We start from the raw sequence: 18,686 nt of genomic DNA on the forward strand, positions 1-18,686 counted from the left end.
ATCCTGCAACAACAAAGTATTCAAATGCCTTAGACTATGGGAGATGTTTCTCAATGAAAAAACAATACTTCAAATGAGACCAAAAAACAAAACAAAACAAACAAAAAAAAAAACATGAGAAAGCAATTCTTTTGGTAGCATTTCTTCCCTGCCTTTTAAACCTTTAATAAAAACAAACAAACAAAAAAAAAAACAACAAAAACCAAACAAACAAAAAACTGTTCCTGCAACCCTAGAGGGTTGTGCAAGCATAAGGCCCTGGGTTCAAATCCGCAGAGCCCATAGACAGTGTGGCTGAATAACACACGTCTATAACTTTAGTACTTTTGTAGAAAAGGAGGTGGAAATGGGAGAACCCCTGGAAGCCAGTGAGTCACTGATCTTAAATTACACAGATGCAAAATTAATAAGCGAGCCTCAAAAAAGGTGACCTATGCAGACTGACACCCACGGCGGTCTTCTGAGCAGTGCTATGTTCTCCCCTGCTTGGACCCATCTGCTCGGGGCTGCTCTTTACCTCACCACCACATGTCTCCTCCCTCTTGCCGCGTCTCGGTTCATATCCGGATCAACCTAAGCTGCGTTCTCCCAACTGGGCTGCTGACTCCTGGCATCTGACCCGGGGACTCAATCATTGTGCGCTACTCTTTGTTCCTGCTCCAGAGAGACCCTGGGCTGCTTCAGAGCGGGATTTGAATTTGTGCAGCTGGTAGACAGAGGCATCCTAGAGCCTCCCAGTTTTGTGCCATGAAAGTCTGCATGCAGACCTCATCAGAGAGGTTTCTTTGTGAAGTGGGCAGGACTTAACATAGAGACTCACAGTACGTGGAAGTGAAACTACCCACGACCACGCCCCACCAGATCCAAGGGTCTTTGTGGAAGTTGGGGAAAAATGACCGTAAGAGCCAGAAGTCTGGGAGGATAGGACCAAACAATGCCTTCCGGATAGGTCAGGACCTCTACTCTAGAGAACTCACAGATGCTGCAGCTCGATACACAAGACCTAGCAAGCTCAAGATAGCTAGCAGTCCAGCCCCGGGGAAGGGTTCGCGAGCCCCAGTCCCTAGTTAAGGAGCTACTGACAGCTGGTAGTGGAGGAAGAGTCCATTTTCATTGAGGGTCTGACCACTGCCAAGCCTTTTGTCCCTGGCAGGCACTACACCTATTGGAATCAGTAAGCTATTAAAAAGGGAGAGGGGGAGGCTGGAGAGATGGCTCAGCGGTTAAGAGCACTGACTGCTCTTCCAGAGGTCCTGAGTTCAATTCCCAGCACCCACATGGTGGCTCACAACCATCTGTAACAAGATCTGATGCCCTCTTCTGGTGTGTCTGAAGACAGCTACAGTGTATTCATATAAATAAAAAATAAATAAATAAATCTTTTTTAAAAAAGGAGGGGTGTGGGTAAGGAGCTGATGTGGAAGAAACTAAGTGGAAGAGTAGGTGGCAAATCTGATTAAAACACATTTTATGCATGTATGAAATTCTCGACAAATAAAAACACTGTGTGTGTGTGTGTGTGTGTGTGTGTGTGTGTGTGTGTGTGTGTGTGTGTGTTTTAAATGGTACATGCTGTCAGTGCAGTCCAGTGCAGAGGTCCTTGGGAATGGTCTGTGACCGGGCCTGGCCTGGCTGCATTCCCCTGGCACCTGAACTCCTGTTGGTGATTTTACTAGATACACCTGTTGTCTAGGAAGGGTAGGGATACCCCTACTTTGCTCTGGATGCGGGGCTCAGACTTAACCTCTGCTAACCTCAGAATTTTACCCACTCCCAAATCTATCCTGCACCCAACCCCCATCACCCTTCCACCCCCCATGATGCAAGAGAGACCAAGTTCTAAGTATCTGGTGTTCATGCTGTGACCCTGAATTGATTCCACTCTGTACCCTGCCGACCCAACCCCCTTCTTTTGGCCATCTGCCCAGGAGGGGAGGAGGCAGATGGGCCTGTGAAGGATTGGCTGACACAATTGAGTTCGGCCTCCTTCAGAGCAGAAGCCAGGAACAAAGAAACTCTGGAGGAGGGAGAACTGTGGGAAACTCACTGCTCCTGAGAGAAGGTGGCTGCTTAAGACCACCCATACTAAGTTAGACAGAGCACTGAACCTGGTTGCTTATTTCTCCATAACCAACTCTCTGAAGCCAAACAGCCAGAGTGATCCTGTTGGCTTCAGACAGGGGGGTTTCCAGGTAACATCTCCTGCCAACCTCATCACTATTCAGGCATTTTGGAACTCTCTCTCTCTCTCTCTCTCTCTCTCTCTCTCTCTCTCTCTCCCTCCCATCCTCCTCCTTCTCCCCCCTCCTCCTTCCAACTTACTGCCTCTCTCCACCCCATAGATTACTCTTCCTAAAAACCAACCTTCATTATCACTTGTCCATTATTCCTGATGGCCCCAACCCTCTTCCAAACCTCTGAATCTCACTGTCTGTCCATCTGCCCCACAGGATGCCACAGTTGGACCTGTCCTGGCTGGGACTGAGGCTGGAGACATCCTTACCATGGCTGCTTTTGCTGCTGATCGGAGCTTCCTGGCTCTTGGTCCGTGTCTTGACTCAGACCTATATCTTCTACAGAACATATCAACATCTTTGTGATTTCCCTCAACCACCCAAATGGAATTGGTTCTTGGGTCACCTGGGCATGGTGAGTACAGCAACAGACAGACAGGGTTCTGGAGTCCTCCAGCACCCTTCACTAGCTTTTCTCATATCCCTGCCTTCCACCCCTACTTTGCTCTGGATTCGTTTCTAGTCTGTCTTTCTTACACTGGTAGGCACCGAGGGTCTTCCAGGGTGAACCACACAGAGTGAGGGTCCCTGGTGTTCCCTCATTGTCTGCTGGACTTGAGGCCTCTTGAGAAGCTCTGTCCAAGGGCAGTGACATTTTTCTGTCAATCTATATCAGGGCTTCCATGTTTTTCTGGGGAGTGATCTCTGATATACCTCTCCTACCACACACAGAGCAGGAGAGCTGTGGGCTGTCTTCCTGCCTCTTGATCTTGAAGCACTTTTATAAAAGCTGGCAATTCTCTGCTAGGAGGGACCATTGGTCCTGTTATGAAACCAGGATAAAAGCTGTCCATTCATCTTCCTGTAAGCTTCCCTTGACGCTACACCTTGGATGTTGACCAAGTCTATTCTTGCCTTTGGGTGACTTGGTCTCATTGCTCCATTTGCAAATTGCAAAGCTCGGGGTTGGGGATTTAGCTCAGTGGTAGAGTGCTTGCCTAGCAAGCGTGAGGCCCTGGGTTTGGTCCCCAGCTCCGAAAAAAAATAAAAAAAATTGCAAAGCTCACAATATTTGTACATGTCAGTGAAATCATGCACAGGGTGATGTTTGATAATAACATGGGGGATTATAGGTAGGAGCTGCTGCCCTCCTAGACAGTTAGTGCTCACCTCTTGTCCTCTGGGGTTGACCAGTCCCTGCTCTATAAACCTTTTGCATAGCTGGAACTGCAGACCTGTAGAGCATACAGACATAAACATGTATGAGAACCCATGTTTTATTTTCATTCTGTTGCTGTGATGAAACACTGACCAAACATGACTTCAGGAGGAAAGAGTTTGTTTAAGGGTAGTCAAGGTAGGAACTCCAGCAGGAACTGGAAGCAGAAAGCATGGAGAAACACTGGCTGCTTGCGCAAACACATGTTTAGCTAGCTTTTAAAAAATACAGTCCAGGACTCTCTGCAGAAAATGTTGCCACATAGAATGGTTGGGCCCTTCTAAGTCAACTAACAATTAAGACAGTGCCCCAAAGACATGTCCACAGTCCACTCTGATCTGGACAATACCACACAACCGACACTCCCTTCTCAGGTGAGTAGAGACCCTGTCAATTACAACTAACAGGCTACAATGTTGCCTAGACATGGCCCTATGTCCCATTTGAGACCTTCCCTAATGGCTTTTCCTGGGGCCGAAATTAATACCATCTGAGAAAATTCATCTTCTCAAGCCAAGGTGGCTATCTCTGAGGTAGGCTGTTTAACTTCTCTATTGGCCCTGGGATAAACCCTTGAAACTCAACCATAACCCTGACACAGATGTAGCAGGACTCAGCACAAACCCATATGGTATAAATCTTTACAGCACGGTGCTGTCCTGAATATTGTAGGTATTTGTAAGACAATGGTGTTTCTATATCTAGATACATAGGATAACAATAATAAAAGATATTATGCATAGGAAATTCTTCAAGTCCATTATGAGCTTCAAGGACATATATATAGTGTCAGTGATAAGAACATCATTATATAACACATGATTGTATTCATATGGTTATTTAATCATATGTATATAGACATATGTGATATATATTAATTCTATACGTGCATATTTATGTATGTATGCATATATGAGTGAGTGAGGGCAGAGAGAGGGGGTACATTGTGTTATGGTCATTGGCTTATGTAATTGTGGATTCTAAGCAAGCTGCAATATGCCATCAATAACCCTCCTCCTCCTCCTCTTCTTCCCTGCACCACTCTCTTAAGAAGCTTCCCCTTCCTCTTTTTTTCTCATGAGGGTTGGGCATATCCTATTCTGTCAACTCTTTCTCTGATTCATCACACTGTCTGCCACTCAACTAGAAATCAGTTTCAAACATGGGTGTTCCTTTCTACAAACTAACTTTACCTTCATTGATTGGAATTAAAGGTGTGTGCTAAGAGTGTGTCTGTATTCTAATTAGAGGGATTAAAGGTGAGTTCGAAGGGCTGGGCCACACTACAATTAGAAACATTTTTTTTTCAGTAAACAACACTAACTTAGGGTTCACAGTATAATCAAATATCCTGCAACAAGAGTCCTTAAGTCAAGAATCTGCATTGTAATGTCCGTGGGCAGAAGAAGATGGCTATTGTAGTCTGGAAATGAGATTGAGATTCCTTTATCTAATGCTACCAATCAACTGAGGGGTCTCCACACGCAGGTTGATATGCGGGTTGCATATCAGATATCAGATATTTACATTGTGATTCATAACAGTAGCAAAATTACAGTTATGGAGTAGCAACAAAATAATTTTCTGGTTGGGGTCCACCCCATGAGGAACTGTGGTAGAGGGTCACAGCATTTAGGAAGTTTGAGAGCCACTGCTCTAAATGTTTCTTCAGTGGGTGCTGCCCCACCCTGTAGAGGGTGGTTCATCCTGACGATCCTGACTGAGACTACCGATGCAAACGCTAGTGCTTTCTGGAAACATCATCCTAGAGATATCCAGAAGTCATCCCTTATCGGCTTCTTTCTGACCATCTCATAGCATAATGTGCTTGACTCCCAACAAACTAACTCAGGAAGTGACTGTTCCTCTCTTGCTTGTAGATCACTCCCACTGAGCAAGGTCTGAAGCAGGTAACTAAGCTCGTGGCCACCTACCCCCAGGGCTTCATGACATGGCTGGGTCCTATCCTCCCTATCATCACTCTGTGCCACCCTGACGTCATTCGATCTGTTCTCAGTGCCTCAGGTACTTAGGGGAAGCTGCTGGTGGTGTGGCTGTGGGAAACAGGCCTTCTATGCTCATGCTTCTCTGTGACTTCTGAAGTAGCTCAGTCCTCCTTTCCCTTGGCTTTCTCCGCTTTTGCTGAAGATGTCAGAAGGAAGCGCAGGCAGGGCTCAGTCCAGGGGATGGTAGAATCTTCAGGGCTCACTCCGGTCCCCTTTCTCAATAATCCTTTTCTTGGAATGCCTAGAGATCTTGGGATTCCTTTCTATTCACCTCCATTCAGAGCTGAGAGGAAGGTGTCTGGTGCCCTCATTGCATGGTGTGTACCACTGGGGGCGGGGGTGTATGCTACTGGTAGATGGAGACCTGGCAAGTGGTTATCCACCTCTTCCACTCACATCAAAGAGGCTTATGTTTCCTGATCCAAGTGGACATTAGACTAGCCTGTTTGCCTACTGCTGAGGTCTCTATGCTGTCTCCAGCTGTGCAGGTGACCAGAGTGCAGGCAGATGAGACTACTGTAGTTATTCCCTTGCCTCTGCCTCACCTTCAGTATCATGATTGATATGGCCATCTCCTGATCACACCTGCTGTATTTGCTTTTTTTTCCTATTACTAGCACAATGTCATTGAGTAAAGATTTGTTTTTACTTGTGATTCAGGATTCATAGTGATAAAAGAGAGATTGACACATAACTGGCTAGAAGAGGGGAGGAAAGGAAGAAGAAGGAAACTCAGTTCAAGATGTTTCAAAGGGACTACTCTAGTGACCTACTTTCTTTAGCTAAGCTCCGCTTCCTAAGATTTCTAGAATCTTCCAAACTAAAGGCAGCATCTGAGGACTAAGTCTTTCAGAGCACAAGCTGGTTGAAGATATTTCATATTCACACTCTAACAACTGGTACATGTTGTCCCAGGTATGAACCAAGTTTAATCAAATGAATATGGCCTTATCTAGGGCTCAAGAGCTATGGACATTTGGAGCACATCTGTTTCTTGCCTGAGCAGTTGTTTGAAATTATATTTTTCTCCTGATGAAAACACTTTTGCCATTTGAGAGGTTTATGATCTTGGACACTTAGAGTCCTACTGAAATAGAAACATGGCTGAGATTTCTTGTTTGAGGCAAGTGTGATATCTAACTGGACCACATTGATGCCATATCTGTGAGATGATTGTGACTATTTTTAAATGGTATCTGGGACCTACATATGGGGCACATCAAGACGTATCAGATCATCTATTTCCATTTTAAAGCAGATGGGGTCATTTAGGGTAGGTCACATGGGTTTCAGCTGTGTAAGCCCATGTTACTGCCTATATATCCATGACACATATCTATATCAGGAGATGTCAGAGCATGCTGGGATGGTCAGGTATGCTAGGTCTGTAGAATGTCATGCTATATTTGAAGGGCAGTCATGGTAGACTATGTTGAAGCCAAGTGAAGGAACAGTGAGGTGAGTTGCTTTTATCTTACCTAGTATTCTGTCTCCTCTCCTCCTTTTCTTCCTCCTCCTCCTCTTCCTCCTCCTCCTTCTCTTCCTCCTCCTCCTTCTCTTCCTCCTCCTTCTCTTCCTCCTCCTTCTCTTCCTCCTCCTTCTCTTCCTCCTCCTTCTCTTCCTCCTCCTTCTCTTCCTCCTCCTCCTTCTCTTCCTCCTCCTCCTTCTCTTCCTCCTCCTTCTCTTCCTCCTCTTCCTCCTCCTCCTCCTCTGCGTCTTATGTCCCTTTCTCTAACCCTATCATGCTGGTTTTGGGGTAGATATGCATGCCTCTCACTGAGCCCTGCCCCCACACACTCTGCGAGTTCATTTCCTAGCCTCTTCATGGCTCCTGATCACCCTTGTTCATGTCAGCTTCGGTTGCCCTAAAGGAAGTAATCTTCTACAGCTTTCTGAAACCCTGGTTGGGTGAGTACCACAGACAAAGCGCCTAGGAAAATCCCCAGGGGTGGAGGGGAATATGATCCCATGCTCACTGCCGTGATGCCCTACCAGGGGATGGACTCCTGTTGAGCGATGGTGACAAGTGGAGCTGCCACCGCCGCATGCTGACACCTGCCTTCCACTTCAACATCCTGAAACCCTATGTGAAGATTTTCAACGACAGCACCAACATCATGCACGTGAGTCTCTGAAACCCAGGTTCTCGGCTGGAGTCTGAGGCAAAGGAACTTCAGGTCCATCCGATCTGTTTCTAAAAGGTTGAGATGGGTGTTTTAGTTAAAGTTTCCATTGCTATGAAGAGACACCATGACTGAGGCAACTTTTATAAGGGACAGCATTTAATTGGGGCTGGCTTACGGTTTCAGAGGTTCAGCTTATTATCATCATGGCAGGAAGCACGGCAGTGTCCAGGCAGACACGTGCTGAAGGAGGAGCTGAGGGTTCTGCATACATCTTGATCTGACTGCAGTCAGAAGCGACTGTCTTATGAGCAGCTAAGAGGAGGGTCTCAAAGCCCACTCCCACAGTGACACACTTCCTCTAACAGGGCCGCACTTCTAATAGTGCCACTCTATGGGCCAAGCACATTCAAACCACCAAAATAGGCCATTGTTTTATTTTATTATTTTTCCCTTCCATTTTGTACCCAAGACAATACCATAGAGCCATGTCTTCATACATGATGGGCGCTTATAATGAGTGAGTTTCTATTTTTCTCAGATGGTTGCCCTGAAAACTTGATGACTTGATGACTACCTAGAAACTGTCAATAAGGAGCAAAGCATTTCCACACACACTGATTTTGAAACAATGAGGTCTGATGTTGCTAACAGGAGTGTGGGGCAGGGGGTTGCCTCTCTGGACAGAGTTTAGGTCACCCTTGGGTGACATGTGATCAGCTGTCAGTCAGCTTGCCTGACATCAGCATAATTCCTTGATGCTTGGAATTTTACCAACGTCAAGCTAGTTTAGCATAGTTTCAGCATCCTGGGCTTGTTCCTATGGCAGAGTTCCCAGTTCCATAGGAGAGAAGCTGGAAGTCACCTGAAGCTTGAGCTTCATTGAAGTTGTAGACTATTCCTTTTTCCAGAATATATTAGTCAAAGTCATCACTCTAGCACCAGGGCAAAGGGTGGGAGAATAGGCTCGGCATAGTAATGCATTGTGCTGAGAACTCACGTTACACTGGGCTGAGGAATAAGATAGGCAGGCGCATGAGTGCTGTGTGAAAGGCCAACGGTTTTCTTTTCCGCTCGCTAGCTGATCGCTCAGCTTGTTTACTTATGTGTAAATGATATTTTTGTATTATAGATAGCCTGTATAAAAGACACACGATCCTGGTATTTTATTTACAAGTGGTAAGCCTAGATTGGGCAGGCTTTGAGCTATTCTAACTTACACTCCAGCCATATGTCCCTTGTTACTTGCTGCTTCTCCTGGCCACATGCTCACTGTCCCTCTCCTATCACGGAGGCTTTTTCCTCCATTTGTCTTCTCTTTTCTCCTCCCCTGGTCTCTCCTGAGACCCCTCACTCATCCTCAAGTCCTGCCTCTCTCTATTGCTCAATAATTGGCTTTAGCCTTTTATTGATTGCACAACAAAAGCTGGTATACTCGAGAATTCAATTATCTTGGGGTAACCAGGTCTTAGGGTACAGAATTTAACATTTTAATCCATAGCAGCACCAGACTCACCCCAACACTTATGGATCCTGCCAGTCCATATGAGATTCCTTATTCAGATATGGAAAGCAGTCAGGTACTTATAGTATTCCTTATTCAGGTATGAAAGCATGTGAATTCCATGGGGCATTACGAATGGCCTTTAGAGGATGCAATGTATGCCCTACATTGTGTAATTTAGATTTAGAGACTCTGCTTTTATAACAAGCTGAAACAAGCCCGATATTTGCCCATGGAAGGCTATTACTGGATCTCTCAATGCTTTCTGAAATATCTGTGAAATAGTCCAGGTGAAGAACCCTGGGATGTTTTTGCTTGGAACACTTAGAGAGGATGTTTAGAAAACAGTGGATATCTGGCACATCTGACATATAGATAGCTTTAAGGCCAACTTATGACACCCAAGATAAGGAATAATGCCATTTATTGAATTCTTAACATGTTGTGGAATTGATGGTCATGACCCAGCTCCAGAATTTATGTTGCAAATTTAATTTTAAAAAAATGGTGAGATAAATGTTACTTTTCCTTAATTAAGAATGAATCTGAGGGTTCAGAAGCATGAGGGAGCTTGTCCCAGTATGCCAGAGAGTAAGTGATCTAGAAATAATGGCACATGTACTCCGTCATGGTTTATCAGACACGGTCAGATCACCTTGTTGCTGAAGACATATCAAGTGATACAGAGGACAATGAGCTGACTGAGGGTGCACAGAGCATGACAGTCAGAGCTGAGGCTTAACCACAAGGCTTTTGGTCTTCATTCTTGGGTCTTCATGTCCTACATAATAGTCTCACTCCCACTTGATCCCAGTTAACCCTGAGGTCAAGTGTTTAACTGAGATGTGGGAGGCTGACTTTGGGTACCAGTTCTTGTAGTTGTGATTGGGAAGAATCCCAGGGAGCTCAGACCTTGTTATGATACCGATTCTTTTTCTATGAAGGCCAAATGGCAGGACCTGGCCTCAGGAGGCAGCGCCCGTCTGGACATGTTTAAGAACATCAGCCTGATGACCTTGGACAGTCTGCAGAAATGTGTCTTCAGTTTTGATAGCAACTGCCAGGAGTGAGTTTCTGCCTTTGGCCTGAGAACCTGGATTATGGACGTGGGCTGTGGTATAGTAGGGATGGGTGGCAAGTAGGAAAAGAGGGGCCTTCTTGGAGGAGGTGATTTGGAACAAGGACCAGGGATGTAGGTGAGGGGATCATATTCATCTGGAATGGAGGAGACACCTTAGATATGGTATTGGCAGGCTGACACTGAATTAGATACTTTTCTCACAGCTGCAACAAAATACTTGATAAAAGCAATTAAGGGAGAGTTTATTTTAGCTCGCAGTTTGAGGGAAACCCCATCATAGCGGGGGAGGGGAAGGAAAGGCAGCAGGGTGGCTACAATGTATCTGCAGTGAGGAATCAAAGTGATGAGTGTATGAATGTGCTTAGGCTCATCCAGCTTTCTCTTTTTTGCCTACTTCTCATTTTAAAGATTTATTTATTTACTATCAGTATACTGTAGCTGTCAGACACACCAGAAGAGGGCATCAGATCTCTTTACAGATGGTTGTGAGCCACCATGTGGTTGCTGGGATTTGAACTCAGGACCTCTGGAAGAGCAGTCAGTGCTCTTAACTGCTGAGCATCTCTCCAGCTTCACTTCTCATTTTAAATACAAACCAGAGGGCAGACAGCAGTAGCCATCCCACCACCTGAATATTTATGCTATCTTGAAATTTCCTTCACTCAAATAGTCTATCACTTTTGTTTTTGCTTTGTTGTTTTGCTTTTGTTTATTACAATTATGATCCCACTTCTGGTACCAATCTTATGTATGTGATTCTTGTTCATGCAATGAGAATCAACTTAAAAGAGGGAAGGGCTTGCTTTGGGTTAAAGTTGAGGGGAAGTCTATCGAGTTAAGGGAGCCACTGTAGTAGGAATGTGAGACTGCTGATCATCACATGGTACGCACAGCAATCAGAGAGCAATGGATGGTTATGTTCAACTAGCTTTCTCCTTAGTGTATACTCTGAAACAACCAGCCATGGAGTAGTGCTGCTCTTATTAAAGCATGTATTTCCACCTTAATTAACCCAGTCTTGAGAATCCAGATGTGCTCAGAAATGTATCTACAAGATGATTCTAGATGGTGTCAAGCTGACAATCGGTATACAGCAACATAGTGTCTAAACTATGAGGACATTGAAACCCAGCCAAAGGTGGGAATGTTCTCCTACAATTTCTACCAATGGTGTTTGTGTTTGTAGTCACTTCTGTTGCTGTCACAAAGTTTTTGAGTGTATCGAGTTAATGAAAAAAGAAGGTTTGTTTGTTTGTTTGTTTGGTTGGTTGGTTGGTTGGTTGGTTGTTTTTGTTTTCCTTTTTGCTCGCAGTTTTGGAATCTTTTGTTGATGGTTCTTTGACTCTTGTTTTGGTGGAAGCATATGTTAAGGAAATTCTTTTCCTCATGTCAGTTACGAAGAGAATCAGTCAGGGTCTTAATGTTCTCAAGGCACACTGCTGTGGCCTAGCCACCCTCTATTAAGACCTCTTAATGGTTCCTAAGAGCTCCAGAGATGGGCGTTTGGGAGACAGCTGCAAACCACAGTGAGTGGACATGATGGTATCAGCTTCGTAAACACTGTCTTGTAGACAGTGGCATTGCTACTGAATGCAGAGACCCTATAGAAAGCCTGCATTCCTCGAAGAAAAAGAGTTCCTAGCTGTTTTGGTTAAAAAACAAAAACAAACGAACAAAACAGGCAGAACCGGTTCCCAGCTCCCAGCTCCAATGGGCCACTGGAACTAGCACTAATTTATCTCAGATTAGTATCTCTCCCAGCGACTCTCGGCTAGCCTCGAACTCTCTGGTTCCAGCTACCCGGTAAAATTATGGTTCTAGAAGTCCAGCAGTGGCTGGCTTATCACGGCTCCCTGCCACAGACTCTACCAACAGTCCTTCACCCGCCCTCTGGTAGTCAAAGTATAAACTCCCAACTACAGGGTAAAATCAAGACTCAACAAACTGAAACCGAACAATATGATTTATGTTAAATTCTCAGTCCACAATACATCTACACAATGAATTCACTGCCAAGTAATAAAGATATAAACCGTCCACCTAGAGAAGAGAAAATGACCTGGTCCACCTGGATCTGGATCATCCTGCTCCGTAGGCCCATCTTGATCCCCTCGCTTCTCCTCCTCTTCTCTCCTTCCTCGACGTTTTCCACGCCTACCCTTCCTTCTCATCCAATGACAGGCTTTGCCTTATCCTGGACCTGCCTTGCTGCAGAATGACATCATCCTACACCTAGCTGAGTGGGAAAGCAAGTAGGTGGGTGAGATCTAGATCTGAAGGAAAAGAAAGAAAGGAATGATGGCCATGCTGCTCTTGGATGCCTCCAGGTCCCAAGGCTCATTAGGATGGGATATAGAGAGATAAGTGAGACTTCACAGTCAAATATCAAATATCACTACTAGTGGCGCTCATGTATTTGTGTGGCCATCTGTTTCTGACTACTGAGGATCCTGTTGGGAAATCTTGAGCATCAGTTGTGCTGAATTCTTGTTTTCCTTCATGCTGTATTGATGCAGGAAGCCCAGTGAGTATATTTCTGCCATCTTGGAGCTCAGTGCCCTAGTGGCCAAACGGTACCAGCAGCTGCTTCTACACACAGACTCACTCTATCAGCTCACCCATAATGGTCGGCGCTTCCATAAGGCCTGCAAATTGGTACACAACTTCACAGACGCTGTCATCCAGGGTCGACGACGCGCTCTCCCCAGTCAGCATGAGGATGATATCCTCAAGGCCAAGGCCAGGTCCAAAACTCTGGATTTCATTGATGTGCTGCTGCTGACCAAGGTGGGTTCTCAAGGGGTAGAATGGGGCTGCTTAAACTTAATTTGTTGAGTGTGATGATGGACACCTTTAACCCCAGTATCCCACAGGCAGCAGTAGGAAGATCATCATGAGTTTGAGGCTGGCTTGGTCTACATATTAAGCTCCAGGCTAGTCAAGGCTACCCAGTGAAACCACATCTCAAAATAAAAGATTAATCAATTCATTAAAATATCTCTTTTTGTGTTTGCAAGGGAAAATTTTTTTAGGATAGAATCTTACTAAACAACCCTGGCTTGCCTCAATCTCATGGGATTTTTGCCCTCACCTTGAACACTCTGGAATTACAAATGTATGCCATGTATAGTTATCATTTTTTAAGACTAGTCTCACTGTGTTGTCAGTGAATGGATCCTGCGGTCCCAACTTCCCAAGCCGAGGACTACATGTTTGTGCCACAAACTCAGCTTTAAGGGTAGAATTAATAACAATATCAAATATGGGATCAAAAGACAGTTCTGGTTTGGGACTTGATGTAGAGGATACCTAAGGGCTATGGAAGTCATTTGAGGAGAGGAGGGACAAGACAGAAAGAAAAATTATAGAGATAACAGCAGAGTCCACTCAACATACCCCTGCTAGAGCTGAAGCCGAAAGACCTCAGAGTTTACTCTATTTATAACTTAATATGTTGTTGAGAAAACATGTCTGTATCTGTATGTGTGCCTAGAACTATGTACCTGCAAGATCAGGGCCGCCCATCCATTGTCTCCAACAATAATAGCAGCCAGACTAGGATTGCAAGAATGACTCCCGATTCCCAGCTCCTCCTTTCTCGGGTGATGTAGCGATTTTATCTGTGTGTTTAGCAGGTCTTACACCACAGGAAAAAGACCAATACATTATGAACCTCGCGAGATTCACAGGAGAGTTGGCACATCTGTGTCTTCTTTGTTTCGGGAAGTACGAACAGATGGGAAGGGAGCAAGAGCTAGAAAGCAGGAGATAAAAGAGGAGAAGGATATGGAAATAAAGAGAAGAGATGGGAGGAAGAGAATAAGAGATGAGAGAGCTGAAGAGGAAATTTTTAAATTAATTTTTGAGTGTGAAAACGAATGTGTTTCATTATGTCATAGTCATGCACATATACCATTTCGCATTGAGAGAACTTTATTCTGGACCGTAAGCAGGTTTTCTCCAATCACAGGTGAATTCTACAGGTATGCAAGTGTAATAGACTCCAGAGGGCATAAGACACATTTTCTGCATGTAGCACCCATGGATCGTAGAGGACACAATAGGAAATGGGATGCAGGGTAAAACAGTCATGGGAGGAAAAACATACGAAAATATTTAAAAGTGAGGAAAAAAAAGAAAAGGGGAAGTTTAGTTCTTGGTCATATGTAAGATGACATTATCTGTGCTCTCACATTGTCACGTTGTCAGTATTTCTCCTGCCAGTGCAATCCTTTCTGCCACAAATGTGCACCATTCTCTTGCTGACAAGGGAGAAGATAGACACCATTCCCACCACACTATTATGGAACAATTAACAGAAAATGTCCCACACCTCCTTCCTAAGGAGAAGATCCGTATAATGAGAGTGATCTTTGAGCTCCAATTTCAAAGGAATATGGCCATGACATCATCCTATATGCAAGGTTGCTTGCTCCTTTGTTTCGTAGAAATCATCATGCAGAAACGGGAAAATATTCAGAGGTTGCCAATTCCTTCAACAAGGAAAAGCAAACGAACAAAGAGGAGTCAGACAGTCAAGAACTATGTCTGGAGGTGGAGACCTCTGGTGGTGACCAAGGGAGATGCAGAGGCACAGTGGGCTTGGGATCTAAGAGCTGTCTCAAGTTAGACATAGACTCAGGACTGCTGCGATCTGGTGTCTCGCTTTGTCTCCAGGATGAAGATGGAAAGGAGCTGTCAGATGAAGACATTAGAGCTGAGGCTGACACCTTCATGTTTGAAGGTGAGGCTCCTAGTGTGGGACTACAGAGTGAACAGGAAACCTCCATTTCGGGCACATGTTCAATGGGCCCTATCTATTCAACTCTCATCCCACTATCATCTGTTGTCCCCTTTTATCATCTTTCCTGGGCTTCTTCCTACCTGGTTGCTAACCCACTTTGTGGTGCTGAAGTAGTTGTGAGATCTAAGCCCACCCATCTGCCCTTCAGGCCATGACACCACAGCCAGTGGGCTCTCCTGGATCCTGTACAACCTTGCAAGGCACCCGGAATACCAGGAGCGCTGCCGGCAGGAGGTGCGGGAGCTGCTGAGGGACCGAGAGTCTACAGAGATTGAATGGTGAGCATAGGTCCTGGTGTGTTACTGGGCCTCTCTCCTGGCTCTGCTCCTCAGGTAGAGGAGGGGGCTCTTTCTTTCTTTTCTTTTTTTTTTTTTAATGATTCTTCCATTATTACTTGATGGGAGTACTATCTGCCTCATTAACAAGAGGAAATTTTATGCTTTGGGCCAGAAGAGAATTTCTGACAATATAATTGTGTGTGAGGGCAGATGATGTCACTTTGCACATGTTCAATATATAGATATATAGATATAGGTATAGATATAGATATATAGATATAGATATATAGATATTTGGGGTACAAGTAATCAGTCAGTGTGCTGTGCAATCCATTGCATTGTCATGCATCCATTCAACAAATCCTCCCATAATGGAGTCCCATAACAATTTTGTGAGAAGTCCATCCTGTTCTAAGGGGGCGGCTAAGAGAAGTATTTTCAGGAGCTCCAAGCTTGATGGGAGTACAGTCCTGCGTCAGGACACTTCCCAGGACACACTGGCAGGTGTGAGGTTTAAAGTAAGAGGAGCAAGGGTATGTTTCAATTTAGGACTCTGAATGAGGATTGGGAGACATGTGATTGGGAGTGAGATACAGGGAAGAGGAGATGGCAGAAAAGAATAGAGATAAGAAGAGGGGGGTTTTGTGACTTTTTTGGGGGGGGAGATGTGAACAAATGCCTACTTGTCCTATGGACAACAGACCAAAGAAATGATCAAAACAATGTGTTTATTAGGGTTGCTCATCTGAGTAATGGTGAAGGGCTGTTTATAGCTGTATCACTGAAAATCTCACCCTAATATAGATAAGGACTCAAAAAAGCCACGTTCTTGGAGCTCCTGGAGAATCTCTGTCCAGTAGTTATTACCTTTTATTTAACCTGGCTCTTGTGGGTCTCATAGGTTTCAGGAATTTCCTAAGACTTGTGAATTGTTCACACCTTGATCCTTATAAGTTTTATGCACATCCTGAGTCTTTTGAAGCGTCCTCTGGGATGGAATGTTTTAGTTTGGACAAATATGTTGCATAGTGAGGCAGAAGGGTGTTGAGAGGAGAAGGGGGACAAGAAAGAGGAGAAATAGTGAAGAAAAGATGTTGGAGAAAGGGAGGAGAGTGTAGGAGAAAGAAGGAGGAGTGATGGAGGATAGAGAGAAAGAACAGGAGAAAAAGAAGTAGAGAATGAAGAGAATGAGAAGGAAGAAAGAAGATCATAGGAGAAAAGAGAGGACAAAGAGTTTGTGTGTGAAAGAGTAGGGTGGGAAAAAGAAAAATAAGACGGTGTGGAGGGAAGATAGGAGGATAAGAGGGAGGGAAGGAGGAAGGTTCTCAAACACATGGGGAGTAGAAACGGAGATAGATAAGGGTGATAAAAATGGACAAACACTGTGTCTGTGTTACTTAATTCATTTTGTCTTTGTTCTTACCAAAGGAAGATTTCTTTAAGCAATTTTCGAGTTGTCTTTTTATGATGGACATTTGGATGTGTTTGCTTCAGAAAAAAAAAAATCTTCTAAAGATACCTGGCTAAATTCTCTCCAGCACTATCCTACATCTCTTCTTTCCTTGGGAATGTTTTAGCACTGTGAGGAAAGGTGATGTGGCCTGATGATCTGTTTTGCTCCTGCATAATTGTGTGCTGTGTTCCTTAGGGACGACCTGGCCCAGCTGCCCTTCCTGACCATGTGCATCAAGGAGAGTCTGCGACTGCATCCCCCAGTCACGGTCATCTCCCGTCGTTGTACCCAAGACATCGTGCTCCCAGATGGCCGGGTCATCCCTAAAGGTGCCCACGGGACAGGGAAGGAAGGTCCTAGGCACAGAGCAAGGTTTATTCAGCAGCAGGCTTACCCTCCTGCCCCACTTACAGGTGTCATCTGCATCATCAATATTTTCGCGACCCATCACAACCCAACTGTGTGGCCCGACCCTGAGGTGCTGTAGCCCACTTCTCTCGTTCTTCATCACAATGATCCTAGAAGCGGGGAGCAGTTTGGGGCTGGGAAATCAGAACTTAGCGTCCCTAGCAAAACGGGGATTCTGTCTCTGACGGTGCTAGGAGATGCCACTCACTGTCTCTTTCAGGTCTATGATCCCTTCCGCTTCGACCCAGAGAATATCAAGGACAGGTCACCTCTGGCTTTTATTCCCTTCTCCGCTGGGCCCAGGTAATGCCAGGAGACTTGAGATGGTGGGGGCAAAGGTTTAGGCAAGATGGAAAAGATGGAAAGTTGGGACGTTATGGATCTGGATCCGGTTCCTGTATCTTGACACGTTAAGAGGTACAGAGCAAGGCTTGGAGAAGTCCAAGAAACACAACCCTGGGCTCATATGCTCATGATAGTTGGGTTCTGAGGTCTGATTGAGGTTCACCCGTTGCGACACAGGCGAGGGGTCCCAAATAAGTTAGTTCCCCCTGGGTGCCCTCCAGTTGGCTGACCAGTGGAGGAAGGTACCGAGGCCAGATTGAAATTACTGAAGTGACAGGTGGGTTCTGAACGGGATTCAGGTCACAGTCAGAGTCCCCACTCCGTCCTCACGCAGGAACTGCATAGGACAGACTTTCGCTATGAACGAGATGAAGGTGGCACTGGCGCTGACGCTGCTGCGCTTCCGCGTCCTGCCGGATGACAAGGAGCCGCGCCGGAAGCCAGAGCTGATCCTGCGCGCGGAGGGCGGACTATGGCTGCGCGTGGAGCCACTGAGCACACAGTGACTACGTACATCTGGACGGGTCCCACCCACCCACATACCTTTGTAGATGTCACCTGTGCCTGAGGCTCCTTGAATACCAGTAGGGGGCTCTGGAGGACAACAGGGAACCAGCAGTTGTGGCAGGGAGGGAGATGGGGTTGGTGCCCAAATTCCTGACTTCATCTGGCCGTTCGTGGGCCTCTACACTGTCCTTTAGCCTAGTTGGACTTACTCTCTTGGGCGACAGAGAGCTAAGGTAAGTGTCTAAGCAGGCTCGAGCTCACAGAATCTTTTAAATTGAGGTACATTTCCTGCCTTGACCTCCATTCTAATCTCAAAACTCTCATCCTGGGATTCTGAAGTGTTTCTGTGAAAACTAAAATTTTAGGTTTATTAAACCTAACAAGTCTGCCATTTGTTGCTGGGTTTTATTTTGTTTTGGTTGGTTGGTTGTTTTTTTGAATAGGAGTCTCACTACACTGCCTTGAGTGCTCTCAAATTCCTACACCCCCCAATTGTTAATGCCTCATTTTATTATAATTTTCTATCATTCCTTTGTTTTTTCTTTTATCGTTTATAGATTTTTTTTTCATACAATGAATTTTGATTGTGGTTTCCCTTACCCCTACCTACCTTTCCTTCTCCCATCCAGACCCAATCCTTTTCTGTCTCTCATTAGAAAACATAGAGGTATATAATAGTACAACACAAAATAACATACTAAAACAAAAACAAACAAATCAGGAT

General features: G+C 45.1%; 2 protein-coding genes across 3 annotated transcripts in view; both read left to right on the top strand.

Annotated features, from left to right (window-relative positions):
• The window catches only part of Ftl1l5 (ferritin light chain 1 like 5), a 576,109-nt gene that overhangs the window by 70,254 nt on the left and 487,169 nt on the right, over positions 1-18,686 (top strand). The gene's annotated exons all lie outside the window — the stretch shown is intronic.
• Positions 2,054-18,353, top strand: Cyp4f4 (cytochrome P450, family 4, subfamily f, polypeptide 4). Of its 2 annotated transcripts, NM_173123.1 has the most exon segments (13): positions 2,054-2,192; positions 2,451-2,649; positions 5,334-5,478; positions 7,314-7,367; positions 7,455-7,582; positions 10,031-10,152; positions 12,684-12,954; positions 14,845-14,911; positions 15,120-15,249; positions 16,898-17,031; positions 17,116-17,180; positions 17,331-17,413; positions 17,790-18,353. In NM_173123.1, coding segments are annotated over 12 exon segments (1,569 nt in total). In that variant the 5' UTR covers positions 2,054-2,192; position 2,451; the 3' UTR covers positions 17,962-18,353.

Source organism: Rattus norvegicus, chromosome 7 (genome assembly GCF_036323735.1).
Source record: "Rattus norvegicus strain BN/NHsdMcwi chromosome 7, GRCr8, whole genome shotgun sequence".
Taxonomy (NCBI): Eukaryota; Metazoa; Chordata; class Mammalia; order Rodentia; family Muridae; genus Rattus; species Rattus norvegicus.

Coding starts and splice junctions, on each gene's coding strand:
- Cyp4f4 (XM_063263076.1), top strand. CDS start 7,307: ATGTCAGCTTCGGTTGCCCTAAAGGAAGTAATCTTCTACAGCTTTCTG. Junction 7,368..7,454: donor CTTTCTGAAACCCTGGTTGG/GTGAGTACCACA, acceptor ATGCCCTACCAG/GGGATGGACTCCTGTTGAGC. Junction 17,032..17,115: donor TGGCCGGGTCATCCCTAAAG/GTGCCCACGGGA, acceptor CCCCACTTACAG/GTGTCATCTGCATCATCAAT.